This window comes from Hyaena hyaena, unplaced genomic scaffold (assembly GCF_003009895.1).
Source record: "Hyaena hyaena isolate Hyena2069 unplaced genomic scaffold, ASM300989v1 scaffold_193, whole genome shotgun sequence".
NCBI lineage: Eukaryota > Metazoa > Chordata > Mammalia > Carnivora > Hyaenidae > Hyaena > Hyaena hyaena.
Genome location: NW_024080823.1, coordinates 2,531,780 through 2,552,757, shown reverse-complemented (window position 1 = coordinate 2,552,757; position 20,978 = coordinate 2,531,780). Strand labels below are relative to the sequence as shown.

At 44.5% G+C, this 20,978-nt stretch overlaps 1 protein-coding gene across 1 annotated transcript in view; it reads right to left on the bottom strand.

Annotated features, from left to right (window-relative positions):
* The window catches only part of DISC1 (DISC1 scaffold protein), a 315,034-nt gene that overhangs the window by 67,158 nt on the left and 226,898 nt on the right, over positions 1–20,978 (bottom strand). Inside the window, 1 exon segment of the mRNA XM_039241275.1 lies at positions 13,294–13,354. Within this exon segment, the coding sequence (XP_039097206.1) occupies positions 13,294–13,354 (61 nt within the window).

Below are 20,978 nucleotides of genomic sequence, written 5' to 3'. Positions count from 1 at the left end.
GCAAAGTCTTAAAAATGACAGCATGCTGCGAGCGAGCATCGGGAAAATTCCGTGAGGAGTTCTGCTCGTATTAATCACGTGTCTGAAGCTAACAGGTTCATACTACGTTAGCAAATTAAACTATCATGCAATCTTGACAATGCTTCCCTGAATTCTTAAAAAGTGTTCTTTTTAATTAATGACAAATTGGGTATCTACCTACCGGGGTTTCCATTGATAACAGCAATTAATTTTCCTTTAAGATTTCTCAACTCCCTGCCACAAGGCATCAAAAACACTCAAGCTATAACGGTTTCTCTTGAGTTTGCAAAATTCCCCTTAGCTTGGACATTCCCTATTGATTAATTATAATTGCTTTTTTAAAAAAACTGTGACAGGCACCTTGAAATGTACACGCTCTGAGGCACCCTGGCTTATCTGGGGGACCAATGGCCACAGAGACTCATGGAGTGTGGTGGACATCACCTCTGTCCATTCTCACCTAGTGATCGCCACTGAATGTCTGTCTCTCGGCCCCCTTAAATGAAACAGGATAAAGAAACAGGAATCACTGGGCATCTGGCCAAGTCTTGAGCTTCCTTGAAAACTGGTTGGTTTCTTAATTGATCTCCGTGGACGGAGTGATCACATCCCAGGCTTAAAGCAGAGAAACTTTGGGCTCAGCTGCAGAAACCCCAGTAGAATCCGCTGGCAGGGACTTCTGTTGAGTTATAATCAATCTCTTGTCTATTTTCTCTTCTATTAGTCAAAATCACACTCATCCTTTTGGCTTGTTTGTGTTTCAGGCTACTTAAAAACAGCCCCGCGTCCAACTAAGCCTTGACATATCAATCAGTGATGACAGGTGACTACAACCTTCTCACAGGTATCCCGACCTTTCAGTTCTGACCTGGCAATCAAAAATCTGTGTTCTCCCAGGTCACTATGCTCCCCCGATTCGCCCTACAAAGACGTCCTCCCTCTTTGAAGGCCATCACTAGAGAAACCCAGAGGGATTTTGTTCTTCCCTTCTGTCACCCCCTTCTCCAGCACAACCATTTTGCTCTCCTCAAAGGAAAATATCAGGGGAAGAGAAGCAAGTATATTGGAGCCACTTTCCTCAAAAAATGCTATCCCTGAGGCTGAGATGATTATAGCCTGAGCTCCACAGAGGGTCAAGATGAGATGCCTCAGAGTTCCATGAATTGCAGAAGAGACGGTACATTCTTCCCAGCCTGAGCTCTGGAGCCTGGGAGCTCTGGCTTTGTCTCCTAAAACTAGCCAGGCTGACTCTAAGGACAGAAGTTTGCTCCAGGATTTTAGCCATTTGGTCCCAGAAACCACGGGAGGCTCTAAACCTTTGTCATAGCCATTAACAACTCAATTACCTCATTTCTTTCCCTCTCCACCCTCTACAGGAGGTGCTAACAGCTGGCTAAAGGGCAGGCAGCAGACAAAGCAGTGTTTGGGTAATCCACAAGGGTTGGCAGACTCTTAGTGGAGGCCATTAACTACAAGCAAACATCTCTCTTCTCCCTGTGATTTCACCAGGAAGATAAGGGACTCTCTTCTGACTTAATAAAATTAGGGTTTTTTTAAATGCAAAATATGGGCTTCCTAATTTTTACGGTGTCATGGCTGCTACTAAGGTAATAATAACTAGGGCTTATTAAACCCTTATTGTATGTGAGAAGCAGTCGTTATCTTACTCTATTATTGATCCATTTTCATAACAGGAAAATTGGATCTTGAAGGGATTTATTGACCTAGTGGCAGCCCACAGCTCAAAAGTGGCTGCACTCACACCGAGACAATCTGACTGCAGAGCCTGCATTTACCTTCTGACCCAGCATATTTACCCAAAGAACACAGAACCTTTGTCATAGCCATTAACTGGGTATTTACCCAAAGAACACAAAAACACAGTTCAAAAGGAAACATGCACCTCTATGTCTATAGCAGCATTATGTACAATAGCCAAGATATGGAAGCAGCCCAAGTGTCCATTGATTGAAGAATGGATAAGGAAGACATGGTATATTTGTGCAATGGAATATTATTCAGCCATAAAAAAAAGAATGAAATCTTGCCATCTGCAACAACATGGATGGAGTACTCAACCAGAGGAAGACAAATACCATAGGATTTCACTCATATGTGGAATTTAAGAAACAAAACAAGGGGCGCCTGGGTGGCTCAGTCAGTTGAACGGTTGACTCTTGATATTGACTCAGGTTGTGATCTCAGAGTTCATGGGATTGAGCCCTGCCTTGGGCTCTGCACTATCAGTGCAGAGCCTGCTTGGGACTCTCTCTCTCTTTCTCTCTGTGTCCCTTCCTCGCTCATACTCTCTCTCTCTCAAAATAAATAAATAAACTTCAAAAAAAAAAAAACCCAACAACAAACAAGCAAAGGGGAAAATATGAGAGAGAAGAAAATCTCTTAACCATAGAGAACAAATGATGGTTACCAGAGGGGCAGGGGGTAGGAGATGGGAGAAACAGGTGGTGGGGATTAAGGAGGGCACTTGTGTTGAGCATCAGGTGATCTATGCAAGTGTGGAATCACTATATTGTATGCCTGAAATTAATATTACACTGTACGTTAACTAATTGGAATTGAAATAAAAACTCTGAAGAAACTGAAGTGTCTTGGGTCCTCTATAATTATCGAGAGAGAGAGAGAGAGAGAGAGAGAGAGAGAGAGAAGAAGGGAGGGAGAGAGAGGGAGAGAGAGTTTAAGGATTGTTTTTATGGTAATAGCTCTGGGAAAAGGGAGACCCATTGTCATTGTATGGATTCCTGCTCTGGGCACTCCTGGTGAGTGCACCCAGAAGGAAAGAGTGGTTCTGACCCCATGTTGTGGACCAGGGGTAGAGGCCAGATGGGACCCAGTTAGTCCTAAAGGAAAGAGGCCTCAATGAAGGAGTTGGGTTTCTAGAGGCAGAAGCTGTGCTTCCTCTCTCTGCAGAGCTGTGTGGAGGCCTTTTTCCACTGATCTCAGTGCTCTGGAAACCGAATTCATCACAACTGAACCTTTCAGGGAAAGAAGTTATTTCTGTGCAAAACCTCATTACTAGAGTTCTTGAAACTGGAAAGTATTATAGTGAATTGTAAGGCAAATGTAGACCCACAAGGTTTATTATAAATGACACTATTTACATATACTCATAAAAAATGTAACTTAGTTTTATATAATAATCAGTCGTCCTCAATTCCGTTTCTAGGAAACTACCACGTTCAGACTCTAATCCTGTATAAATGTTACCAATACTTTCCCTGTCTTTGTTTGTTCTTTTCTCCCCCTACTTTTAAAAACTTTATGCTGTCTGCTGGAAACCAACTTGACAATAAACTATTTATAAAAATTAAAATAAAAAAAATAATAAAAAATATAACTTCATGCTGTCTTGTTATATTTAACGTATTTTTTTTGCATGTTTCTCTACGTATTTAAGCATTATTATTTTAAGTATACTTAAGGTTTTTCTGGTATAAGAGGAAATAAAGTTAAAAATTAAATGCAAATAATCAGTCATGACATATGACATTGATCACTGATCACTGATTCCCTTGGAAAATTAGACAAAATGGCCATATTGTTCCAAAATTCACAAGTGGACAAATCCAATAATGAATATTTTCATAAAGGCTTTCCAAGTACAGTTGATTTGTCAGCAAGGGACAGTTGAAAATCCACATGGAACTCCCGACTCCTCCAAAATTTAACTACTAATAGCTTACTGTTGCCTGAAAGCTTTTCTGATAACAAAAGCAGTCAATAAACACATACTTTGTATGTTTTGGGTACTTTATGCCAAATTCTTACAATATGGTAAGCTAAAGAAAAGAAAGTGTCATTAAGAAAATCACGAAGAAAAAAAAAAAAAAGAAAGAAAATCATAAAGAAGAGAGGCGCCCTGGGTGGCTCAATCGGTTGAGCGTCCGACTTCAGCTCAGGTCATGATCTCACAGTTCGTGGGTTCTAGCCCTACATTGATCAGGCTCTGTGCTGACAGCTTGGAGCCTGGAGTCTGCTTCGGATTCTAGGTCTCCCTCTCTCTCTGCCCCTCCCCTGCTCACGCTGTGTCTCTCTTTCTCTCTCAAAAATAAATGAACATTTAAAAATTTTAAAAAAAGAAGAAAATCAGAAGGAAGAGAAAATACATTTATAGTACTCTACTGGATTTATAAATAAAATAAAATAAAAAACCCTGCATGTAAGTGGACCAACACAGGTCAAAGCCTTGTTATTTAAAGGTCAGCTGCATAGATATGTAGGATCCATTTCTCTGCTTTTAGAAGAGAAATGTGGGCTTGCTACAAATATATCAACCGATGGATGAAGTCACAAGTATTTTCCCGTGTTGGAGAACCAGCTCTGAATGGGCAATTGAGGTGAGAAGGCAGGATGCGGACAATTAAAAGGAAAACTCGTGTCCCAAGGCCATGTGCACAAAAAGCAAGCTTGACGCAGCCAGAAGACCAGAGAGGAGCCAGAAGATGGAGAAATCACTGCGGGCCATGTCTACTTAAACAAAATCTGAAAGGACAGACAGGGTTCAACTCAGCAGACAGCCTACTTCTCAGGCAGGGATGAAGTCTCCTGCTAATGAGAGAGAGAAACAGCTGATAGAAACAGCCCCCAGCGAGGAACGGAGGCACTTGCAAAAGGCTCACACCAAATCAGGGAGGGGAAAGAGAGAAGCGGAGAATCTCTGTCTTTCTGAGGCCGCAGACGCAAAGCAAAAAGCAAAGCAAAAAGGGGTCAAGGCCGTGCAGAAGCAGCGAGAAAGGCACCGAGCTTGCTGTGAAGGAGTGAGGTCTGGGGGTGAGAGGTAACATGCTTGACGTGTGCCCGTTAGGAAAGCGAGGAGGAAGGCAGATGTCAGCAATGAAACGAGAAAGTATGAGAAAACAAACGGAGGTGTCCACGTGTGTCTGCTTTCCTTTTCTTTGTGCCAAGAGGGGGGGAAGGGGGTTCCCATGGCAGCCAGTTGCTTATCCACCGACTGCCACTTCTTACATTCATTTCCCTCAACAGCTTTTGAAATAAGTTCAATATGGGTTGAAAATGGATTGTTCCAGGTGCACAGGAACTTCGAAATTACCTTGCATAATTTGGCATGAAGGGCATTATGTGCCGGATCTCAAAGAATTCCATTCATTGTTTGGGGTGAGCAAGACTCCGCGCTGGCCATGAAAGCTAGCATGGCTCGGTCAAGTTTGGAATATACTCGTAGGATATGCAGACTTGTAGGCTTTCAGCTATTATGCCGCCAAGGGCCATACAGCTGAATAAGGCTCCTGAATCTCACCAGAAGTCACCACTAGCTCCTACCACATGTTCAATCCCCTCTCCTCTGGGTTTTCTCACCTGCCCCCCAGGCTCCGTGCCCCGCCTCTTGCATCGTCTTTGTTCAGTCTTGGTGTTGCCTCTCCCTTGCAGAATTAACTCCCTTTTTTCTCTGTGGATGTAAAGACAAAGCCAGCTGCTGGATGGGGTGGGTGAATCCTAAATGTGATTAGCTGGTCCACTTTCAGAAAGTAAGTCAAGGAATATTATCTTTAGCGCTACCTCGGATATTTTTTATTATGTTTGAACTCGTCAGTAATGAGTATCATGAGCATGCACTCTAGCATCTGTTTCATGACTTGTGGACATGTAACAGTGCCTACATACAAAACGCTTCAAGAACAAGACCGTTTTCAAAGACAAAATGTAACATGGGCCAAATGAAAAAGCAAACTATAATTCTAGAATGTTCTTCCCACACCCAAGTGGATACTCGTGTGTGTGGCTGCTTCAGAAACAAGTGCCTTAGAGAGCCCATCCTCAGCTGTGATTCCCATCTTCATTACATCGTGAGCAGTCGGTCGTCAACACTTGCTCTTGGACGTGACTGACAGGCTCTGAGAGCCTTCGGGGAGGGAACAGACCTTGAGATTGTCCCCTTACCAGGCACAGTTCTGTGTACAGTGCTGCTTCCCCTCAAGGTGGCCTGTCCTCTGAGCGCAGGGACACTGCCTTAGTCTTCTGCGTGTCCTTCCCGTCTCACACTGTACTGGCTTACATAGAGAGTCAGTACAATTCTGCCAGATGGGTACTCTCAAACTCCGGTAAGCTGTCTGACTCTCAGTTTCCTCTGACTTCTGGCATGAAGGCAGAGCCATCCACACAGGCAAGCCGAGAGGTAGGAGGGGTCCAGGTAGGAGGCCACAGGACTTTCACTCTCTGCTCACCCCTGCTGGGTGTTCATTAGCAGAAGGAGTTTAGCCCACTACCATTTCCCACCAAACTTCCCATATTAAAATTTCAGGATAATTAGAAACTACTCATTAGTGTTTTAAAAAGAAGGAAATCACCCTTAGGAGTGCCTGGATGGCTCAGTGGGTTAGGCATCTGACTCTTGATTTCTGCTCAGGTCATGATCTCATGGATTCCTGAGTTCAAACCCAGTGTCAGGCTCCATGCTGACAGCACAGAGGCTGCTTGGGATTTTCTGTCTCCCTCTCTCTTTGCCCCTCTCCAGCCAAACTCTCTCTACCTCTCGAAAGAAAGAAAGAAAGAAAGAAAGAATGAAAGAAAGAAAGAAAGAAAGAAAGAAAAAAGGAAGGAAGGAAGGAAGGAAGGAAGGAAGGAAGGAAGTAAATTTCAGATGAAACTGATGAGCGTTTGATAGTTCTTTCTAAAGCTAAGAAGGGACTCTAAGAATATATCTAACTGCTTCTATATTCAAAACAAATGTTAATGATTTTTCTCTTTTCTGATTACAAAAACTGATACCTACTCAAAGGGGAAAAAACATTCGAGAAACACAAAAGAGTACAAGGAAACAAAAATAACCTATAATCCAGTGAGCTGTACTACAAAGTTTCACATTCAACTGCAGGGAAAAAAAGATAGAAATAGAACCAAGAGACGCTAGAAAGAAGAGACAGTTTCTCATTAGTCATGCATACAAGAGATTCCATGAGGTAAGTGGAGCCTCTACTCATGGCCATAGGGTGGAGGGCTTGGGGTACACTAAGCCAGGGACACGAGCTTGCCATTGGACAATAATTAACGTCTCCTGCACCATGTTTAGAGATATAACATATGGGCAATAAAAAATGTAACCCATCTATACAACTTTTGAATATTTCTTTTGAGTCTTTGGGAAAGCCAGCTTGTTGAGAATATGTAACCATTGAGACAATGGAAATCACAGCCAGGTTTGGCCATAAGGGAAACTCAGCAAGGCTAAAATATCACACTTAATTCTTAACCTCTGGAAACAATAAATCTGAGAGAGTAAGAAGAAGTGGGGGAAACTCTTTAAGAGTAGATTTTTGTTGTCATTCTCCTCTATTACATGCCATTAAGACTTGATGGCAACACAAATGGATTTCTGGGGCATTCTATCTTCTTGGGCTGCCTTCACTTTTTAAATCTAATAGTTAAAAAATAAAGTCTCAAGATGCGACTGCTATTTTGGTCATTCATTCTTGCACTAAATATAATCTGATTGAATGTTTGCCACATGCCAAGCGGCATGCCAGCCATTTGGAATACAGAGCAGGTCAGGTGTGGAAGCCATTCGCAAGCACCTCACAGTCTAATAGAATCAGACACAAATCACTGCAACAAATTGTTGGTAGTGGCTCCTACTGTGGGCACTGAGAAGGAAGCAGGAGAAGGCGACAAAGGCTTTATGGAGAAGGAATGTCGTGCTGAGCACTGAGGATGAATGTGTAGCCAGGTGCTCGGTTGGGGAGGGCTCCCAAGTCAGAGGAGGTAGTGGTGGGAACAGAGAGGAAAACACCAGGGACTGGCTCTGTCACCTTTGTGACGTCACTCTGATTGTCCCCACCCTCCTGCCTATCCAGCTAAGACCAGGGAAGGAGGAACATCTGTGAAACAGGTGAGCAAGGAAAAATTCCCAAACAGTATCTCTCCTTTGTAGAAGGGGGAATAGGAACATACATGCATCTAACTGATAACTCAGATTATTTTTTTCATCAGTCCATTTTCTTGCAGAGAACAAGTTCTATTTGCCAGAGAAGGGTTGGGATCTCTGGCTTTTGCCAAGATACAGAAATGGGTAAGCATTCTCCCCAGTGCCTAAGTCACTCCCTGATAGTAAGGTTACATATGAAAGGAGAGAATGTTACCTCTTTCTGATGCACAGACTTCCAGTCAGTGCATTGTTACTAAAAGAAAATTTTCAAAATAAATAGAATAATTATGAAATATGTTTATTTTTCGATTGCAAGTTTGAGTGTTTCTATGGGTATGTGTACATATCCCTGTATATATGTATGTCTATATTTAGTCTCATGTACATTATGTGAAATAGAGCCTACAGGTGTAATTTACAAATACATGAGTTCACTATTTAGTTACAATTATGCTTGACTGAATAAGTATCCTGAGTATGCAAAATAACATAAGAAATATACTTTTAAGTGCATCAAATATTTTGCAGCTTTTTAAAAATAATGTTTATTTTATTTTTTAAAAATGTTTTATTTATTTCTGAGAGAGAAAGAAACAGTGTGAGCAAGGGAGGATCAGAGAGGAAGACACAGAATCTGAAACAGGCTCCAGACTCTGAGCTAGCTGTCAGCACAGAGCCTGACGCGAGGCTCGAACCCACAAACTGTGAGATCATGACCTGAGCCAAAGTCATACGTTTAACCGACTAAGCCACCCAGGCACCCCAATGTTTATTTATTTTTGAGAGAGAGAGAAATAGAGTGTGAGAAGGGGAGGGGCAGAGAGAGACAGAGACACGGAATCTGAATCAGGCTCCAGTCTCTGAGCTGTCAGCACAGAGCCCGATGCGGGGCTCAAACCCATGAACTGCGATATCATGACCTGAGCCAAAGTCAGATGCTTAACTGAGCCCCCCAGGCGCCCCTAAATTTTTTAAGCTTTAACAGTTTGATTATGGGGCACCTGGGGGGCTCAGTCGGTTAGGCGTCTGACTCTTGGTTTCTGCTCAGGTCATGATATCACGGTTGGTGAGTTTGAGCCCTGCATCAGGCTCTGTGCTGTCAGCGTGGAACCTGCCTGGGATTCTCTCTCTCTCCTTCTCTCTCTGCCCCTCCTCTGCTCTCTTTGTCTCTCAAAATAAATAAACTTTAAAAAATGTTTAAAACAGGCACCTGGGTGGCTCAGTCTATTGAGCGACCGACCTCGGCTCAGGTGATGAACTCACAGTTCAGGAGTTCAAGCCCCACATGGGGCTCTGTGCTGACAGCTCAGAGCCTGGAGCCTGCTTTGGATTCTGTGTCTCCCTCTCTCTCTACCCCTCCCCTGTTTGCACTCTGTCTCTCTCTCAAAAATAAGTAAATATTAAAAAAAATTTTTTTTAATAAAAAGAAAACAGTTTGAGGGCACATACAACCATGGTTAAAACAACAAGATTTGGGAAAAAAAACACCTTTCTGAATGTTTATAAGCACTAAAATTTAGAATGTATTTTCTTTTTTTTTAAATATATATAACTCAGTCTATTAAAAGGCAAATCTCTGTTTCAATATATACTCAAAGCCTCCATTTAACACTTGCTGGCTTCATGTTTTGTCCTATGCAGGTATCCCTTTGAATTGCTGACAAAATAGGATACTTCATAACTTCCTAATTCACTTGGCTTTCTTAATAGAGAGGGGGACGTGGAGCCCACCCCATTTTGTCTCAGCGAAAGCTGAGATGGTAACAAAGATAGTATCATTTAGATCTGTCTCTCAAATCATCACTGGCCAGACCCAAATCTTGCTGTTGCACTGACCATAACTTCTATACATTCTAATGGGAAACGAGCAATCTATTCAGTTTTTTGCCACCTTCCTTTGAAATTCCGTTAAGACCAAGAGATACTACAGATGGTGGGAATAAATAACAAAGACTTTGGTCAGCATCTATCGCCTTGCTTTGGTCAACATCCTGGGGTATTCACTCAGTAGCCACCAAGACACAAACCGCTCCAGACACTGAAAACTGGTTTTGTGTTTTAAGACGTTGGTTCTCGGGGAAAAGAACTGGAACTGTGCAGGATCACTCTGCAGGTCGGTGGGGAGGACGGTTCTGTTGCAGGAGGGAGAGCTTGACGTGACCACACTTCCCACAGCACCCAGTTTGGCCTTCTTCTCTGAGGCACCTGCACAAACCTGGGGATTCACCCCGCCTCTGTCTGCTACCCTGCCTGCAGCTTACCGCTTTCCCTCCTATTCCTGGGTTGCTGGGACTCCAAACAAATCTGCCCGGGGCCTCTTGACAGTTTATAAGAACAAATGGAAGGGCCCTCGGGAAGCAGGCTGTAGGAAGAAGCAGCTCCCACTCTGCTCATCTGAGGCTGCTGAAGGAGCTTACGTGACCAACGTTTGTGAATCATGTGTCCACATGGCCAGGGAGGCAGAAGATGATGGAAGATGGGCGTGGGGTGTATTCACTCAACCATGAACTCACCAAGTATTTGTTGGGTGCCCTTAACACTGTTCAGCCCCGTCCGATCACAGAGGACACATTCTGAACAAGGCAGACATTTGCAAAATCCTTAAGCACTTTGAAAGTGGGGTTCAGGGCAAGCACATGTTGGGGGGATCTTTGGGAGTCATGGAAGTCTTCAAAGAGGAGACACCCAAAATGTGAAGGATGAAAAGATGTAGACAGATGAAGGGCGGGTGGGGGTAGAGTGGGGTGGAGCTGGGAGGTGGAGGGGGTGGGGTGGGGGGCCCAGCTGGGGGAGGAGACAGGGCAGAGCAGGGGCCGAGCTGGAGGCAGAGTCCATGCCTAAACCGGGTGAGGGGGGTGGGGTGGAGCTGGGGGCAGCCACTGGCACTCACGCAAGGGTGGGTGGTGAGAGCAAGTGTGCCCAGTGTGCCAGCGTGCCGTGGTGAGGACACTGGCCAGTCTCACACCAGAGCTTCTGACCCTCCTGAAGATGACTTCAAATCCCTACATGGTGCATTGAGACCCCTTAGGTCAATGTGATCTAATGGCAGTAATTTCACAGGCTGAACCTAATATGTCCCTGGATAAGCTCCCTTGACCATCCCCCTGTCTAAATTAGTGTCTCCACTGGAAAAAACGCACAGTGGCATTGAGAAACACAGGAGAATGAGTATGAACACGACGGTGGCAGGTAAAGACGGATGCAGCTGCTGTAGGACATGCAGAGGCCGCTGGGGAGAGCGAGGAGCCACACTTTGTCCTCAGGCTTTATCCATAAGATGACAGGGAAGCACAGCCACCAAATTTGTATTTTAAGATGCCCACTCAAGACCACCTGGAGAATGTAGTGGGAAGGGCAACACAAAATGGAAAATCAAAAAGTGGCTATTATGGCCCTGCAGTGGGAGGAGGCAGACCCACACCAGAGGGGAAGGGGGGTGGGCTTGAGGACACAAAAGGGGCCCGCCTGGCAGGACCCAGGTGACTGGGTGACTCTGAGGGAGAGGTGAGGACCCGGGCAGTGGGCTTGAGTCGGTGGGGCGCCCCAGGCAGCCGGGTTGAGGTTTCAGGACGGGTGCAGGTGGGGGATGGGCCTTTCTCTGGGCCCGATGCACAGCAGGGATGCTGCCTGGGAGGGAAAAGGGTGAGTTCTGGGCGGGACTGTTGACTCAGTTCCGATGGCCAGGAGAGAGAAGGTCAGGAGCAGCACAGGAGAAGGGAACTAATGGCTGACTGCCAGCTAAGTGAGGCTTTATCTCAGGTGTTGAGTAAAAGCCACACGCTGACTGCAGAGGACAGGTACCCTTCCTTCAGCTTTACAGCTACAGAGGCTGGCGGTGACCTGTGAATGGACGTTAAGGAATTGGATAAACTGTAGAGCTGCATTTTATTTTTTTTTTTAATTTAAAAAAATGTTTATTTATTCTTAAGAGAAAGAGAGAGCACGCACAAGCAGGGGGAAGGGCAGAGGGAGAGAGAGGGAGACACAGAATCCCAAGCAGGCTCCAGGCTGTCAGCACAAAGTCCAACCTGGGGCTCGAACTCACCAACAGTGAGATCATGCATGACCTGAGCCGAAGTTGGACACTCAACCAACTGAGCCACCAGGTGCCCCTGTAAAGCTGCATTGTAAATGGGCGGCTCTCTGCCAGTGGCCAAGCTCCTACAATTCCAGCGTGCTGCCCAATAACCTAGTGGAATGTCTGCTATGTGTGGTGCTTATGGCTAAATATGGTGGCCGGATAAGATCAACCAGACATATGCGAAACTTGCCTTGGAAGGTGGGAGAAGGGGAGGCTGGACTCAGAGCAGTGCACCTGACCCAGATGAATACCCTTTCTAAGGAGGGCAGACAGTTCCTTCGAGGATGCCCATACCTGCATGCCCTCCTTACCTCACACTCTCTACTGACCACTGGCCTCTCCCCATCTGTGCTGGAGGCAGGGAAATAACAGTCAGTAGTTGGAAGAACTAGTTTTGCAAGCTTTAGGACAAATCCTAGAGTACCTTCCTTGCCCTGCACGACAGAACTCAGCAAGGCAGCCCCTGTTAGTATCCCTTAAGGGAGAAGTATTTTGCCAATGGCATTATTTCAGCCGACAAAGTTTTTAAGGCGTAGCCTATTTAGCGAGTTATTTACCAACTTCCAAAATAGTAGCAAAACAGCCTCCATAAAGCTAAGTGACTCCCAGGGAAGAAAGTACACATTACATCCTCATACTTGTTTTCCTAATTAGGAACAGATCCTGGTGGCTGGGATTTATTTTCATGAGCACACATCCACAAAAATGAGAAACATCTTGACACGCTGCAACATCTGTAATGTTTCTCAAATCTGAATTCCTAATTGGGTTTAAGAAAAAAAAAAAGCAACCACGAATTTCCACGCTGGTTTTGATTCAGGATTCAAAACAGAGCCTCAGATGTGTATTTCTTATATTGTTCCAAAACATCCATCCGCTGGGTCGAAATACTAAGACCCACCTCAGACATTGAAAAGAAAAGAAAAGAAGAAGACAAAAGAAAAGAAAAAACGAAAAGAAAAGAAAAGGAAAGGAAAACAAGATCAAGGCATGAATTTGGAATTTAACACGGCAAAGAAGATTCTTCTTATGGAACATGGAAACTTACTTGTGATCTGCCCCAGATGCTTTTAAACATCTTAATCTATTTATCTTTTATCAAGAGGAGACAAGGGCTGGGAGAGGTCTATATATAAGGCACCTGATTCAATCGTGTTACAGGATTTGTGTGTTTTTTCTTTGTCAACTCATTACAGACATGGGCCAGCCTTTTTCTCTGCTCTTACCACATTCCATTATAATTAAGAATCCAGATGAACCACAGAGTCTGTAACGCAGAAATTCTTCTCCTTACCTAAGCAGTTTTTCCTCCAGGGTTTCCATGTATTTCAGAGTATTCTCCTTCACACTCATTTCTGCAAAACAAAAACCCGAAGTTGATGCAGTTGTACTCAGAGATTGAACACTACCCACAAATGCTCGACCAAAAGCCAGAAAAGCCAAAGGATCGCCGTCAGGCTGAGAGTAATGATAACCTCCTAGGTCTGGAAAACACTCGAATCCACTGAGGCGGCTGCCTGGGGTGAGGGTCTGGGAATGCTCTGAGACCTCCAGCATCTCTGCAAGGATGGAGATAGCGAGCAAGGTCACCATGTCATGCGTGGTATCTAGCAAGGCAGCTCATTCGGTGTCTGGCATGAAAGCCACTGTCCTCTGTATCTCCCCCTTTCCCACTTGGTGGCCAAGAGCCTGGTTGTAGAGGATGAAAAAAAGACCAGAGAGAGGAACAACTCCTGTCCTCTGAATGAGCCAAAAAAAAAAAAAACCCACCAGTAGTAGCTTGGGACTGCGGCCCCTTTAACTGAGGAATGCATGGAAATGTGATCCTGACAGTAGCTGACATCAGTGGCTCCACTTCCAAAGCTGGGAGATCAGCGGCTCCTCAGAAATTCAGAGCCTCGTAACCACCAATGTTGAAGGAAGAGATGATTATTCTTCCTCGGTGGGTCAAAGAGGCACTTAACCAATAAAAAGAGACTTGGTACCTCTTGGGGCCAGCCCTGATGGCCTCTGCGTCCTCCTCTAGGGAATGGACGTGGCTTCCTCTCAAGGTGACCGGTGATGGAGATGTGAATATGAAGTGCTCAGAAGAGCAGGTAGAAGAAGAGCTTCTCTGGGCAGCAGAGAAGCCCCCAGCCGATGGCAGCTGTCATTATTCATGTTGCAGTCATTCCTACCATTACTGTTATTATTGCTAATGTGGACTTTATTATCATTTTTATTTCACCCTTTATTCTTTCTCAAAGGTAATTCATGCATGCCACTCTAAAGTTGGGGGATGTGCAAGCAGAAGCCATATTGCATGACTCTCTGCCCCGAGTCTCTGCCTAAGAGGCTCTCGGCATCTTATTTTTATCAACATCTATTTGGAACCGGAAAACATACCTTGAAATTCCTCAAAAAGAAACCAAATATTTATACATCAATTAAAATGAAAGATAAAATCAGAAATGTACGCAATGATGGGGTGCCTGGGTTGCTCAGCCGGTTAAGCGTCCGACTTTGGCTCAGGTCATGATCTCACGGTTTGTGAGTTCAAGCCCTGCATTGGGCTCTGTGCTGGCAGCTCAGAACCTGGAGTCTCCTTCAGATTCTGAGTCTCCCCCCTCTCTGCCCCTCCCTCACTCATGCTCTGTCTCTCTGTGTCTCTCAATAATAAAGAAACATGTTAAAAATTTTTTAAAAAAAGAATGTATACAATGAAAGCAACTACTTAAGTTAGTCTCCTATCTTATTGATTTATGCCGGTCTCATTTACAAGATAAGCTGTGTTGAGTTTCTTCTCTGAATAAATTAGTTAAATATTTACTTACAGCACCTACTGTGTGTCAGATACTATGCTAGCATGGGGAATAAGTTGTGGTGCTGTGGCACCACGAAGCTGAAATCTGCTCACTGGTTCTTCTGGAGCAAGTACTGCAAAAATTCAGAATGTCCCCCAACCGGAAATGCTCTGTTTCACATCCTATACATACTCATGTACCACACACTGTTCTAAGCCCTTGGGGTAAACCAGTGGACTGAAGCAATAACGATTCCTGCCTATGTACTGCTTAATTCTGGTAGGGGTAGGTAATAAAGAGTTAAGATAAAAGCTTCATAGAATACTAGGAGCTAGTAAGTACTACAGAGCAAGAGAGAGGGATCAGAATGGGGCAGCAGAGTGGTCAGGCATCACTGGGAAGGTGACATGTGAGTTAAAGCATGAAGAGGGCAGAGGGGGGCACAGGAGCAGCCATACTGGGAAGCGCACAGTAGGCAGAAGGAACAACCAGTCTAAAGATTCTAGGGCAGGAGCATGCCTGAGTCCTCCAGCAAAATCTGGAGAAGAACTTGTTCTGGGAAAAAGAAAGGCAGAGAAATAGCCCAGCTCCAGTCATGTGGGCCACTGTGGCAGATTGTATTTCCAAAATGGCCACAGTCATATTCCTGGTCCTGCACACTAGCCCAGAGCTTGGCCGCTCTCCGTCAAGCAGGGAAATCTGTCTCCCTCCTCTTGAATCCAAACAGGTTATGACATTACAACCAATGGAGAATGGCAGGAAGGATGCTCTTTAACTTCTGAAGCTAGGGTCCAGCTTCTGCCTGGCTCTTCCTACTGGGAACCCAACCACCATGTTGTGAGGAAGCCCAGGCCACATGAGGAGGCCATTCTTGGTGTTCTGGCTGACAGCCCTGGTGAAGGTCTTAACCTCCAGCCAGACATGTGAATGAACAAGCTTCCAGATAATTTGAGCCACAGAGTCTGAGGGACCCAGACATCATGAAACAGGGACAGGACATCTCTGCTGCTCTAGGTCTAAATGCCTGACTCACAGAGTTTGTGCACACAATAAATGGCTCTGAGCGATTTGGCCCGCGGATGATTTGTTACATAGTTGTAGTTACTGGAAAGCTATGTCAGGATTTTGCGTGTCCTGAACGAAATGGGAAACACTGGAGAAGAAAGGCAACAAACTGGTTCATGGCTTCTCTGTTGAGAATAGACTCCAGGAAGCCACGACAGAAGCAGAGAGACACAGGGAGGTTAGAGCGATCATCCGGGACAAGGTGATGGGGAGGGGCTGAGACCATGGTATTTCGGGAGTTGGTGATAGGAGGCTAGTTTTAGATATATTTTAAAAATAGAGACAGCAGGAGTGTCTGATGCACTGAATTCAGGTGTGTGAAAAAGAGACCCCTCACAAATGACTACAAGGTTTTTTTCCCTGAGCCACTGGAAAACAGAGTTGAAATCAACTGAGGGAGAAAGAATGCAGGTGAAGCCAGTTTGAGGAGATGGACAAGTGTTCAGTCTCAGGCTGAAATTCGCTGAGAGTAGAACTTAAATGTTCTCACCGAAGGGAAAAAAAAAAAAAGTAAATATGTGTGGTGATGGATGTGTTAATTAACCGGATGGAGGTGAGAGAGGGCTGCTTTCACAAGCATACATGTATCAAATCATCAACTGTATACTTTAAATACCTTACAATCGTATTTGTCGATTATACTTCAATGAGCTGGAAGCAATTAAAGCAACTGAGAAGCTTAAAAAGAGTCTGATTTTGGATGTGATAAAGTTGAGTCTACGAGCCATCCGGTGGGGACGTCAACTATGAAAGTGGTTGTGTGAGTCGAGAAAAGGCCTGGCGTGCAGATGGGACATTTGGAAGATGCTGGTGTGTGAAGCGACAAGACTAGATGGTATCACTGAGAGTGAGAGTAACGTAAGAAGCCCTTGCTGATCGTATGTAACTCCAATGACATTGTGATAGCCCTTCTCCTCCAAAGGACAGAAATTCACTGCACCTCCCTTGAGGACAAGAAAGCCCTATTCTTATGTCTAAAAGTAATCCAGGTATCTACCATATTAATGATGTTGTTCAGAAATAATGGCACACTGGTGAATCTAAGCATCTGAGGCTCCAGTTAGCGACAGTTAGGACCCACGCAGGAACATCCAGGCAGTTGGATGAGCCTTTCCACTTGCCTGGAGGCTGCCATCCTAAAAAGGATGCTGCATGGACATCCTGGATCCTGACCCATCTCCCAGCCAGGCAGCCTAAAATGCCTCGCACACACATTCACTAGGTTGACTAGCAGCCTTCCAGAGAAGCCAGGACTGTAGACAGGGAATCGAAGTTTTTACTTCCTAAATAATATGCGCAAGATGCACTGAAAATAGGGCTCATCTTTCCTTCCCTTCTCAGCTTCCCTCGGCTTCCTTCCTTCTCTAACCCAGTCTTAGAGCAGAGACCACAGGGATGGGGGTAGGTATTGAGGCAAGCATCCAGGAACCAAGGATGGCGCTGAAGGAGGCTGAAGACTACAGGTCAGCAGGCCTCCTAACTGGGAAAATGCAGAAATGCCTCCCCTCCTCTCCATTTGCTAGTAAGGATTTATTAATTTAATCTGATCTCCAGATCCGGGCAATATTATCAGGACAGAATTCATAGAATTCATTTCATGAATCCAGTTAAACAAAAACTGATTGATAATTGAATGTGGTAAATCTGTGAAAGCACTTAGCAGAGTGCACGGTACACACACAAATCAACATTACAGGAACGTAACCTGGGTCCTACTTCCTGCCAGGCACTTTTTAAATTTAGGGACACGCTTACAAGGGACACGGAGAGAGCTGGGGGCCAGACTCTGACGCTGATTTCTCCCTGAAGCGCACAGCAACATTTCCCATAAGTCCTCATGATAACTGATGATCCAAAAATGTCCCTATGAGTCTGATGAAAAAAAATTACCAACTTATCCGGCAATATCCTTTGCAGTGTAAACAAGGAAGGTGAGAGAATAGTAAGTGGAAAACAAATATAACTAGGTTTTCTGTGCATTATATCTTTTGTTTGCATGATAAAAAGGACAGCAATATTTGTCATGGTAATAGTACAGGAAATGACTTGCTATCAGATTGAATGAAGCATTGACTATAAAGAACTTGAGCCCCACCATCCTCAGTCAATGAAGGCAGCATCATGAGATCAGCACAGTGTGATCTCAGATTTGAAACTGGGAGCCAAAGGGACCCCATCAGTTTAGTCTTCACCACAAATTTTGTCTAACATTTTCCTGGAACTTTCTATTAACATAACCATTTTAGTAACACAAAGCTTGGCCTCACTTTACGGAAAGAAGTCATCAGATTTCAAAGATCATTATTCAAAGATCAGTTTAGACACAGTTAACTCCCATTAGTAAAATCCTCCAAAAGGAAGATGCAAAACACAAAGGAGACATTGCTGAATTCTGAGAAATTGCCAAACGTCTAAAGTATTATTCTATTTGAGTGAATGAAGAAATTCTGTTTATTAAGTAATTAAACCAGGCATGGAGGTAAAGTAGTTATAATGAGGTAACAAAGACCCACGGGAGTCAACAACACAGAAAACTGGACTTGTCTTGATATATGGGATTGTCTAGGACCTTGAAATATGGGACAATCCATGATATGAAGTGCTACCCAAGTCAACTTTTACACTGGAGGGCAAGACGGAAACACCAGCCATGCATCTGTACTGATACCAGAGTGATCTTGTCGCACTGGAAACTCACTGTGCAGAAAACATGCTACCAAAGCAATGATATCAATGATATAATGACATCATTGAGAACTTCCTGTGTGTCAGGTACTATTCTACACCATGACGGTACCTACAGAGCCACTCTACCATTATCCTTATTTTATATAGGTAACAGAGGGGCAGTAAGGACCAAAGTCACACAGCCAGGGAAGGATTGTCCCAGAGCCCACTGTTACAGAACCCGTGAAATCTATTTTAAATAACACCGGGGCTCCCGAAAACGCACATTGGAAAAACGCATGTGAAATTTTAGCCACCGTCCAAATGGAGCAGGTGTTCACAGATGGAGTAAATTAAGCAGAGAGCAAAGATGCTGTAAGAAGTCAGAGTTACAAAGAGGATGGGCAATCGTAGAGAACAGCCATCAACAAATGGAAACCTGATTGTACATGAACTATATGGCAGAAGGCTGCTAACAGAGTTGCTTAAAACAAATTACCACTGTGTAATATAAATACATATTCATATACAGGTGATTTCATAGTAGGTCGAGATGAGAAAATATTAACCGTTCTCTGAGGCTTATATTCATGTTGCTTTGCTCCTAACACTAAGACATCAACTTTATGTGGTTTTACAAACAGATTTTTATTCACATGTATGTGTTTCTTTATTTACAGCATTATTCTGTTACCACGCTGTGTGGTGGTCATTGAAATTGAATCTCGAGAGAGGGTTCTGAGTTAAACAGGATACAATCCCTCCTGGTTTTACTGGTTATTGTCAATTCCGTAGGGTTGGAACCAAACAAATACACCATCGCTAAATTAGCAATGGATTCCCTTCTCATTGGTAGGTCATCATTCAGTGCTGTTGCTAATTTCTGTCTCTCTCTCTCTCTTCCTCTGATGTCCATAAGAGATTTGCAGGGAGAAGAAGAAGGGCCAGATATGGATCAGACAGAATTAATAAATGGGAGCAGAGAGCAGTCTTCTCTTCGGGGGTGCAGCTGACCCTCATCTTATATCCATCCAGTTTCTCTTAAATGTTCACCATGTGCCCGGTTGTGCATTGGGCACTATGGCTGCAGAAGTGAATAAAAGCAAGGAGCTCAGGTGGAACCATAAAACAGCATTCATTCAGGGAGCACCGCCGAAGAGATTGCGCCCAGCTTGAGGGGGTTAAAAAATGACTCCCGAGGAAGTGAATGAAGTAGAGATCTTGAAGGATTTTCCATGCTGGCTGAAGCCAGGGGAGGTATGGATAATCTGAAACAGCCGTTGCACATAAAATAAGATTTGTGGGTTAGAATATCAGGCATTTAAAGTCATATTATTTTACTTGGCCAATGATTTCTGAATCATTTTGTCCCCCTGAGCTTACGTTAAGATTAGTCGACTTGGTGCGTGATCCACACCAAAGGAAGACAGGGTGCCTGAAGGACATGAGCCGGTCCTAGAGCACAGGCTCTGACCTTCCCCCGCCAATGTCACAGCCACACCTGGACATGGATGCAGAGATGAACTCCTTCGTCCAGATGTTCCCCTTTGGGGGAGCTGAGTGAGAATGTTGTGTTAAAGAACCTCACGGGCAGAGGCACCCGAAGGTCAGAGGGTGGAAAAGCTTTTTCAGAACTGGAGCACCATCTTTGGCCTCAGGTGCCCACCAGAAAAGTAAAGCTAATTATTCTGAAGTATGTTTATGCTTCCGCTTGCACTATTTTGCTCTGCGTGATGGCGTGTGGCCGTGGCTGCCCAGTGAGATGCCCCGTGGCTGCCTCCGGGAGCCCCACCCCACTGCCCTTGAACCCAGAGAGCATCTCAGGGACTTGTCCCTTTTGACACTCACGTCTGTAGAAACCACCCTGCATATATGGGAAGAGACGGCAGGCAGGTGGGAAGGAAGGAGAAACGAGTAGCTAAGCTCCTCGAGGTTTGAACACGTTTGATATACAGTGACTGATTCTGCTACATGAAAGATAAAGCCCGAGTTCCAGTTTCACCTGCTGTGCTTGTCACGAGTTAATTGGGTATCATCTGATACAGTAATTCTCACTTTCCCAGTTCAGACCTGCTCCTACATGCAATCTCCCGGTGCCCTTGAAGCACACAGCCTAATAAATCAGCACAATGTAACGACAAGAAGGAAAACCAAGCAGGTGTGGCAGGAGATGCGGGTCAGGAAAAAAAGGTGCCAGTATCAGCTCCCAGCAGCCTCACGCCACAGCCCCCATGCAAGTCCTCACCAGCCAAATATTTCTACCAAATGAAAAGACAACTTCACTCTCCCTAGCTCTCCCTGCCAACCGACCGACCCTGGTGGGCTCGGATTTGCCTTTCACTTTCTAGCACATAAAATTGAAAGAGTGGTGACCTTGACATCCATTTGCAATATTTAAAAAATTTTTAAAGTTTTATTTGTTTGTTTTGAGAGAGAGAGAGAGAGAGAGAGAGAGAGAAGGAGC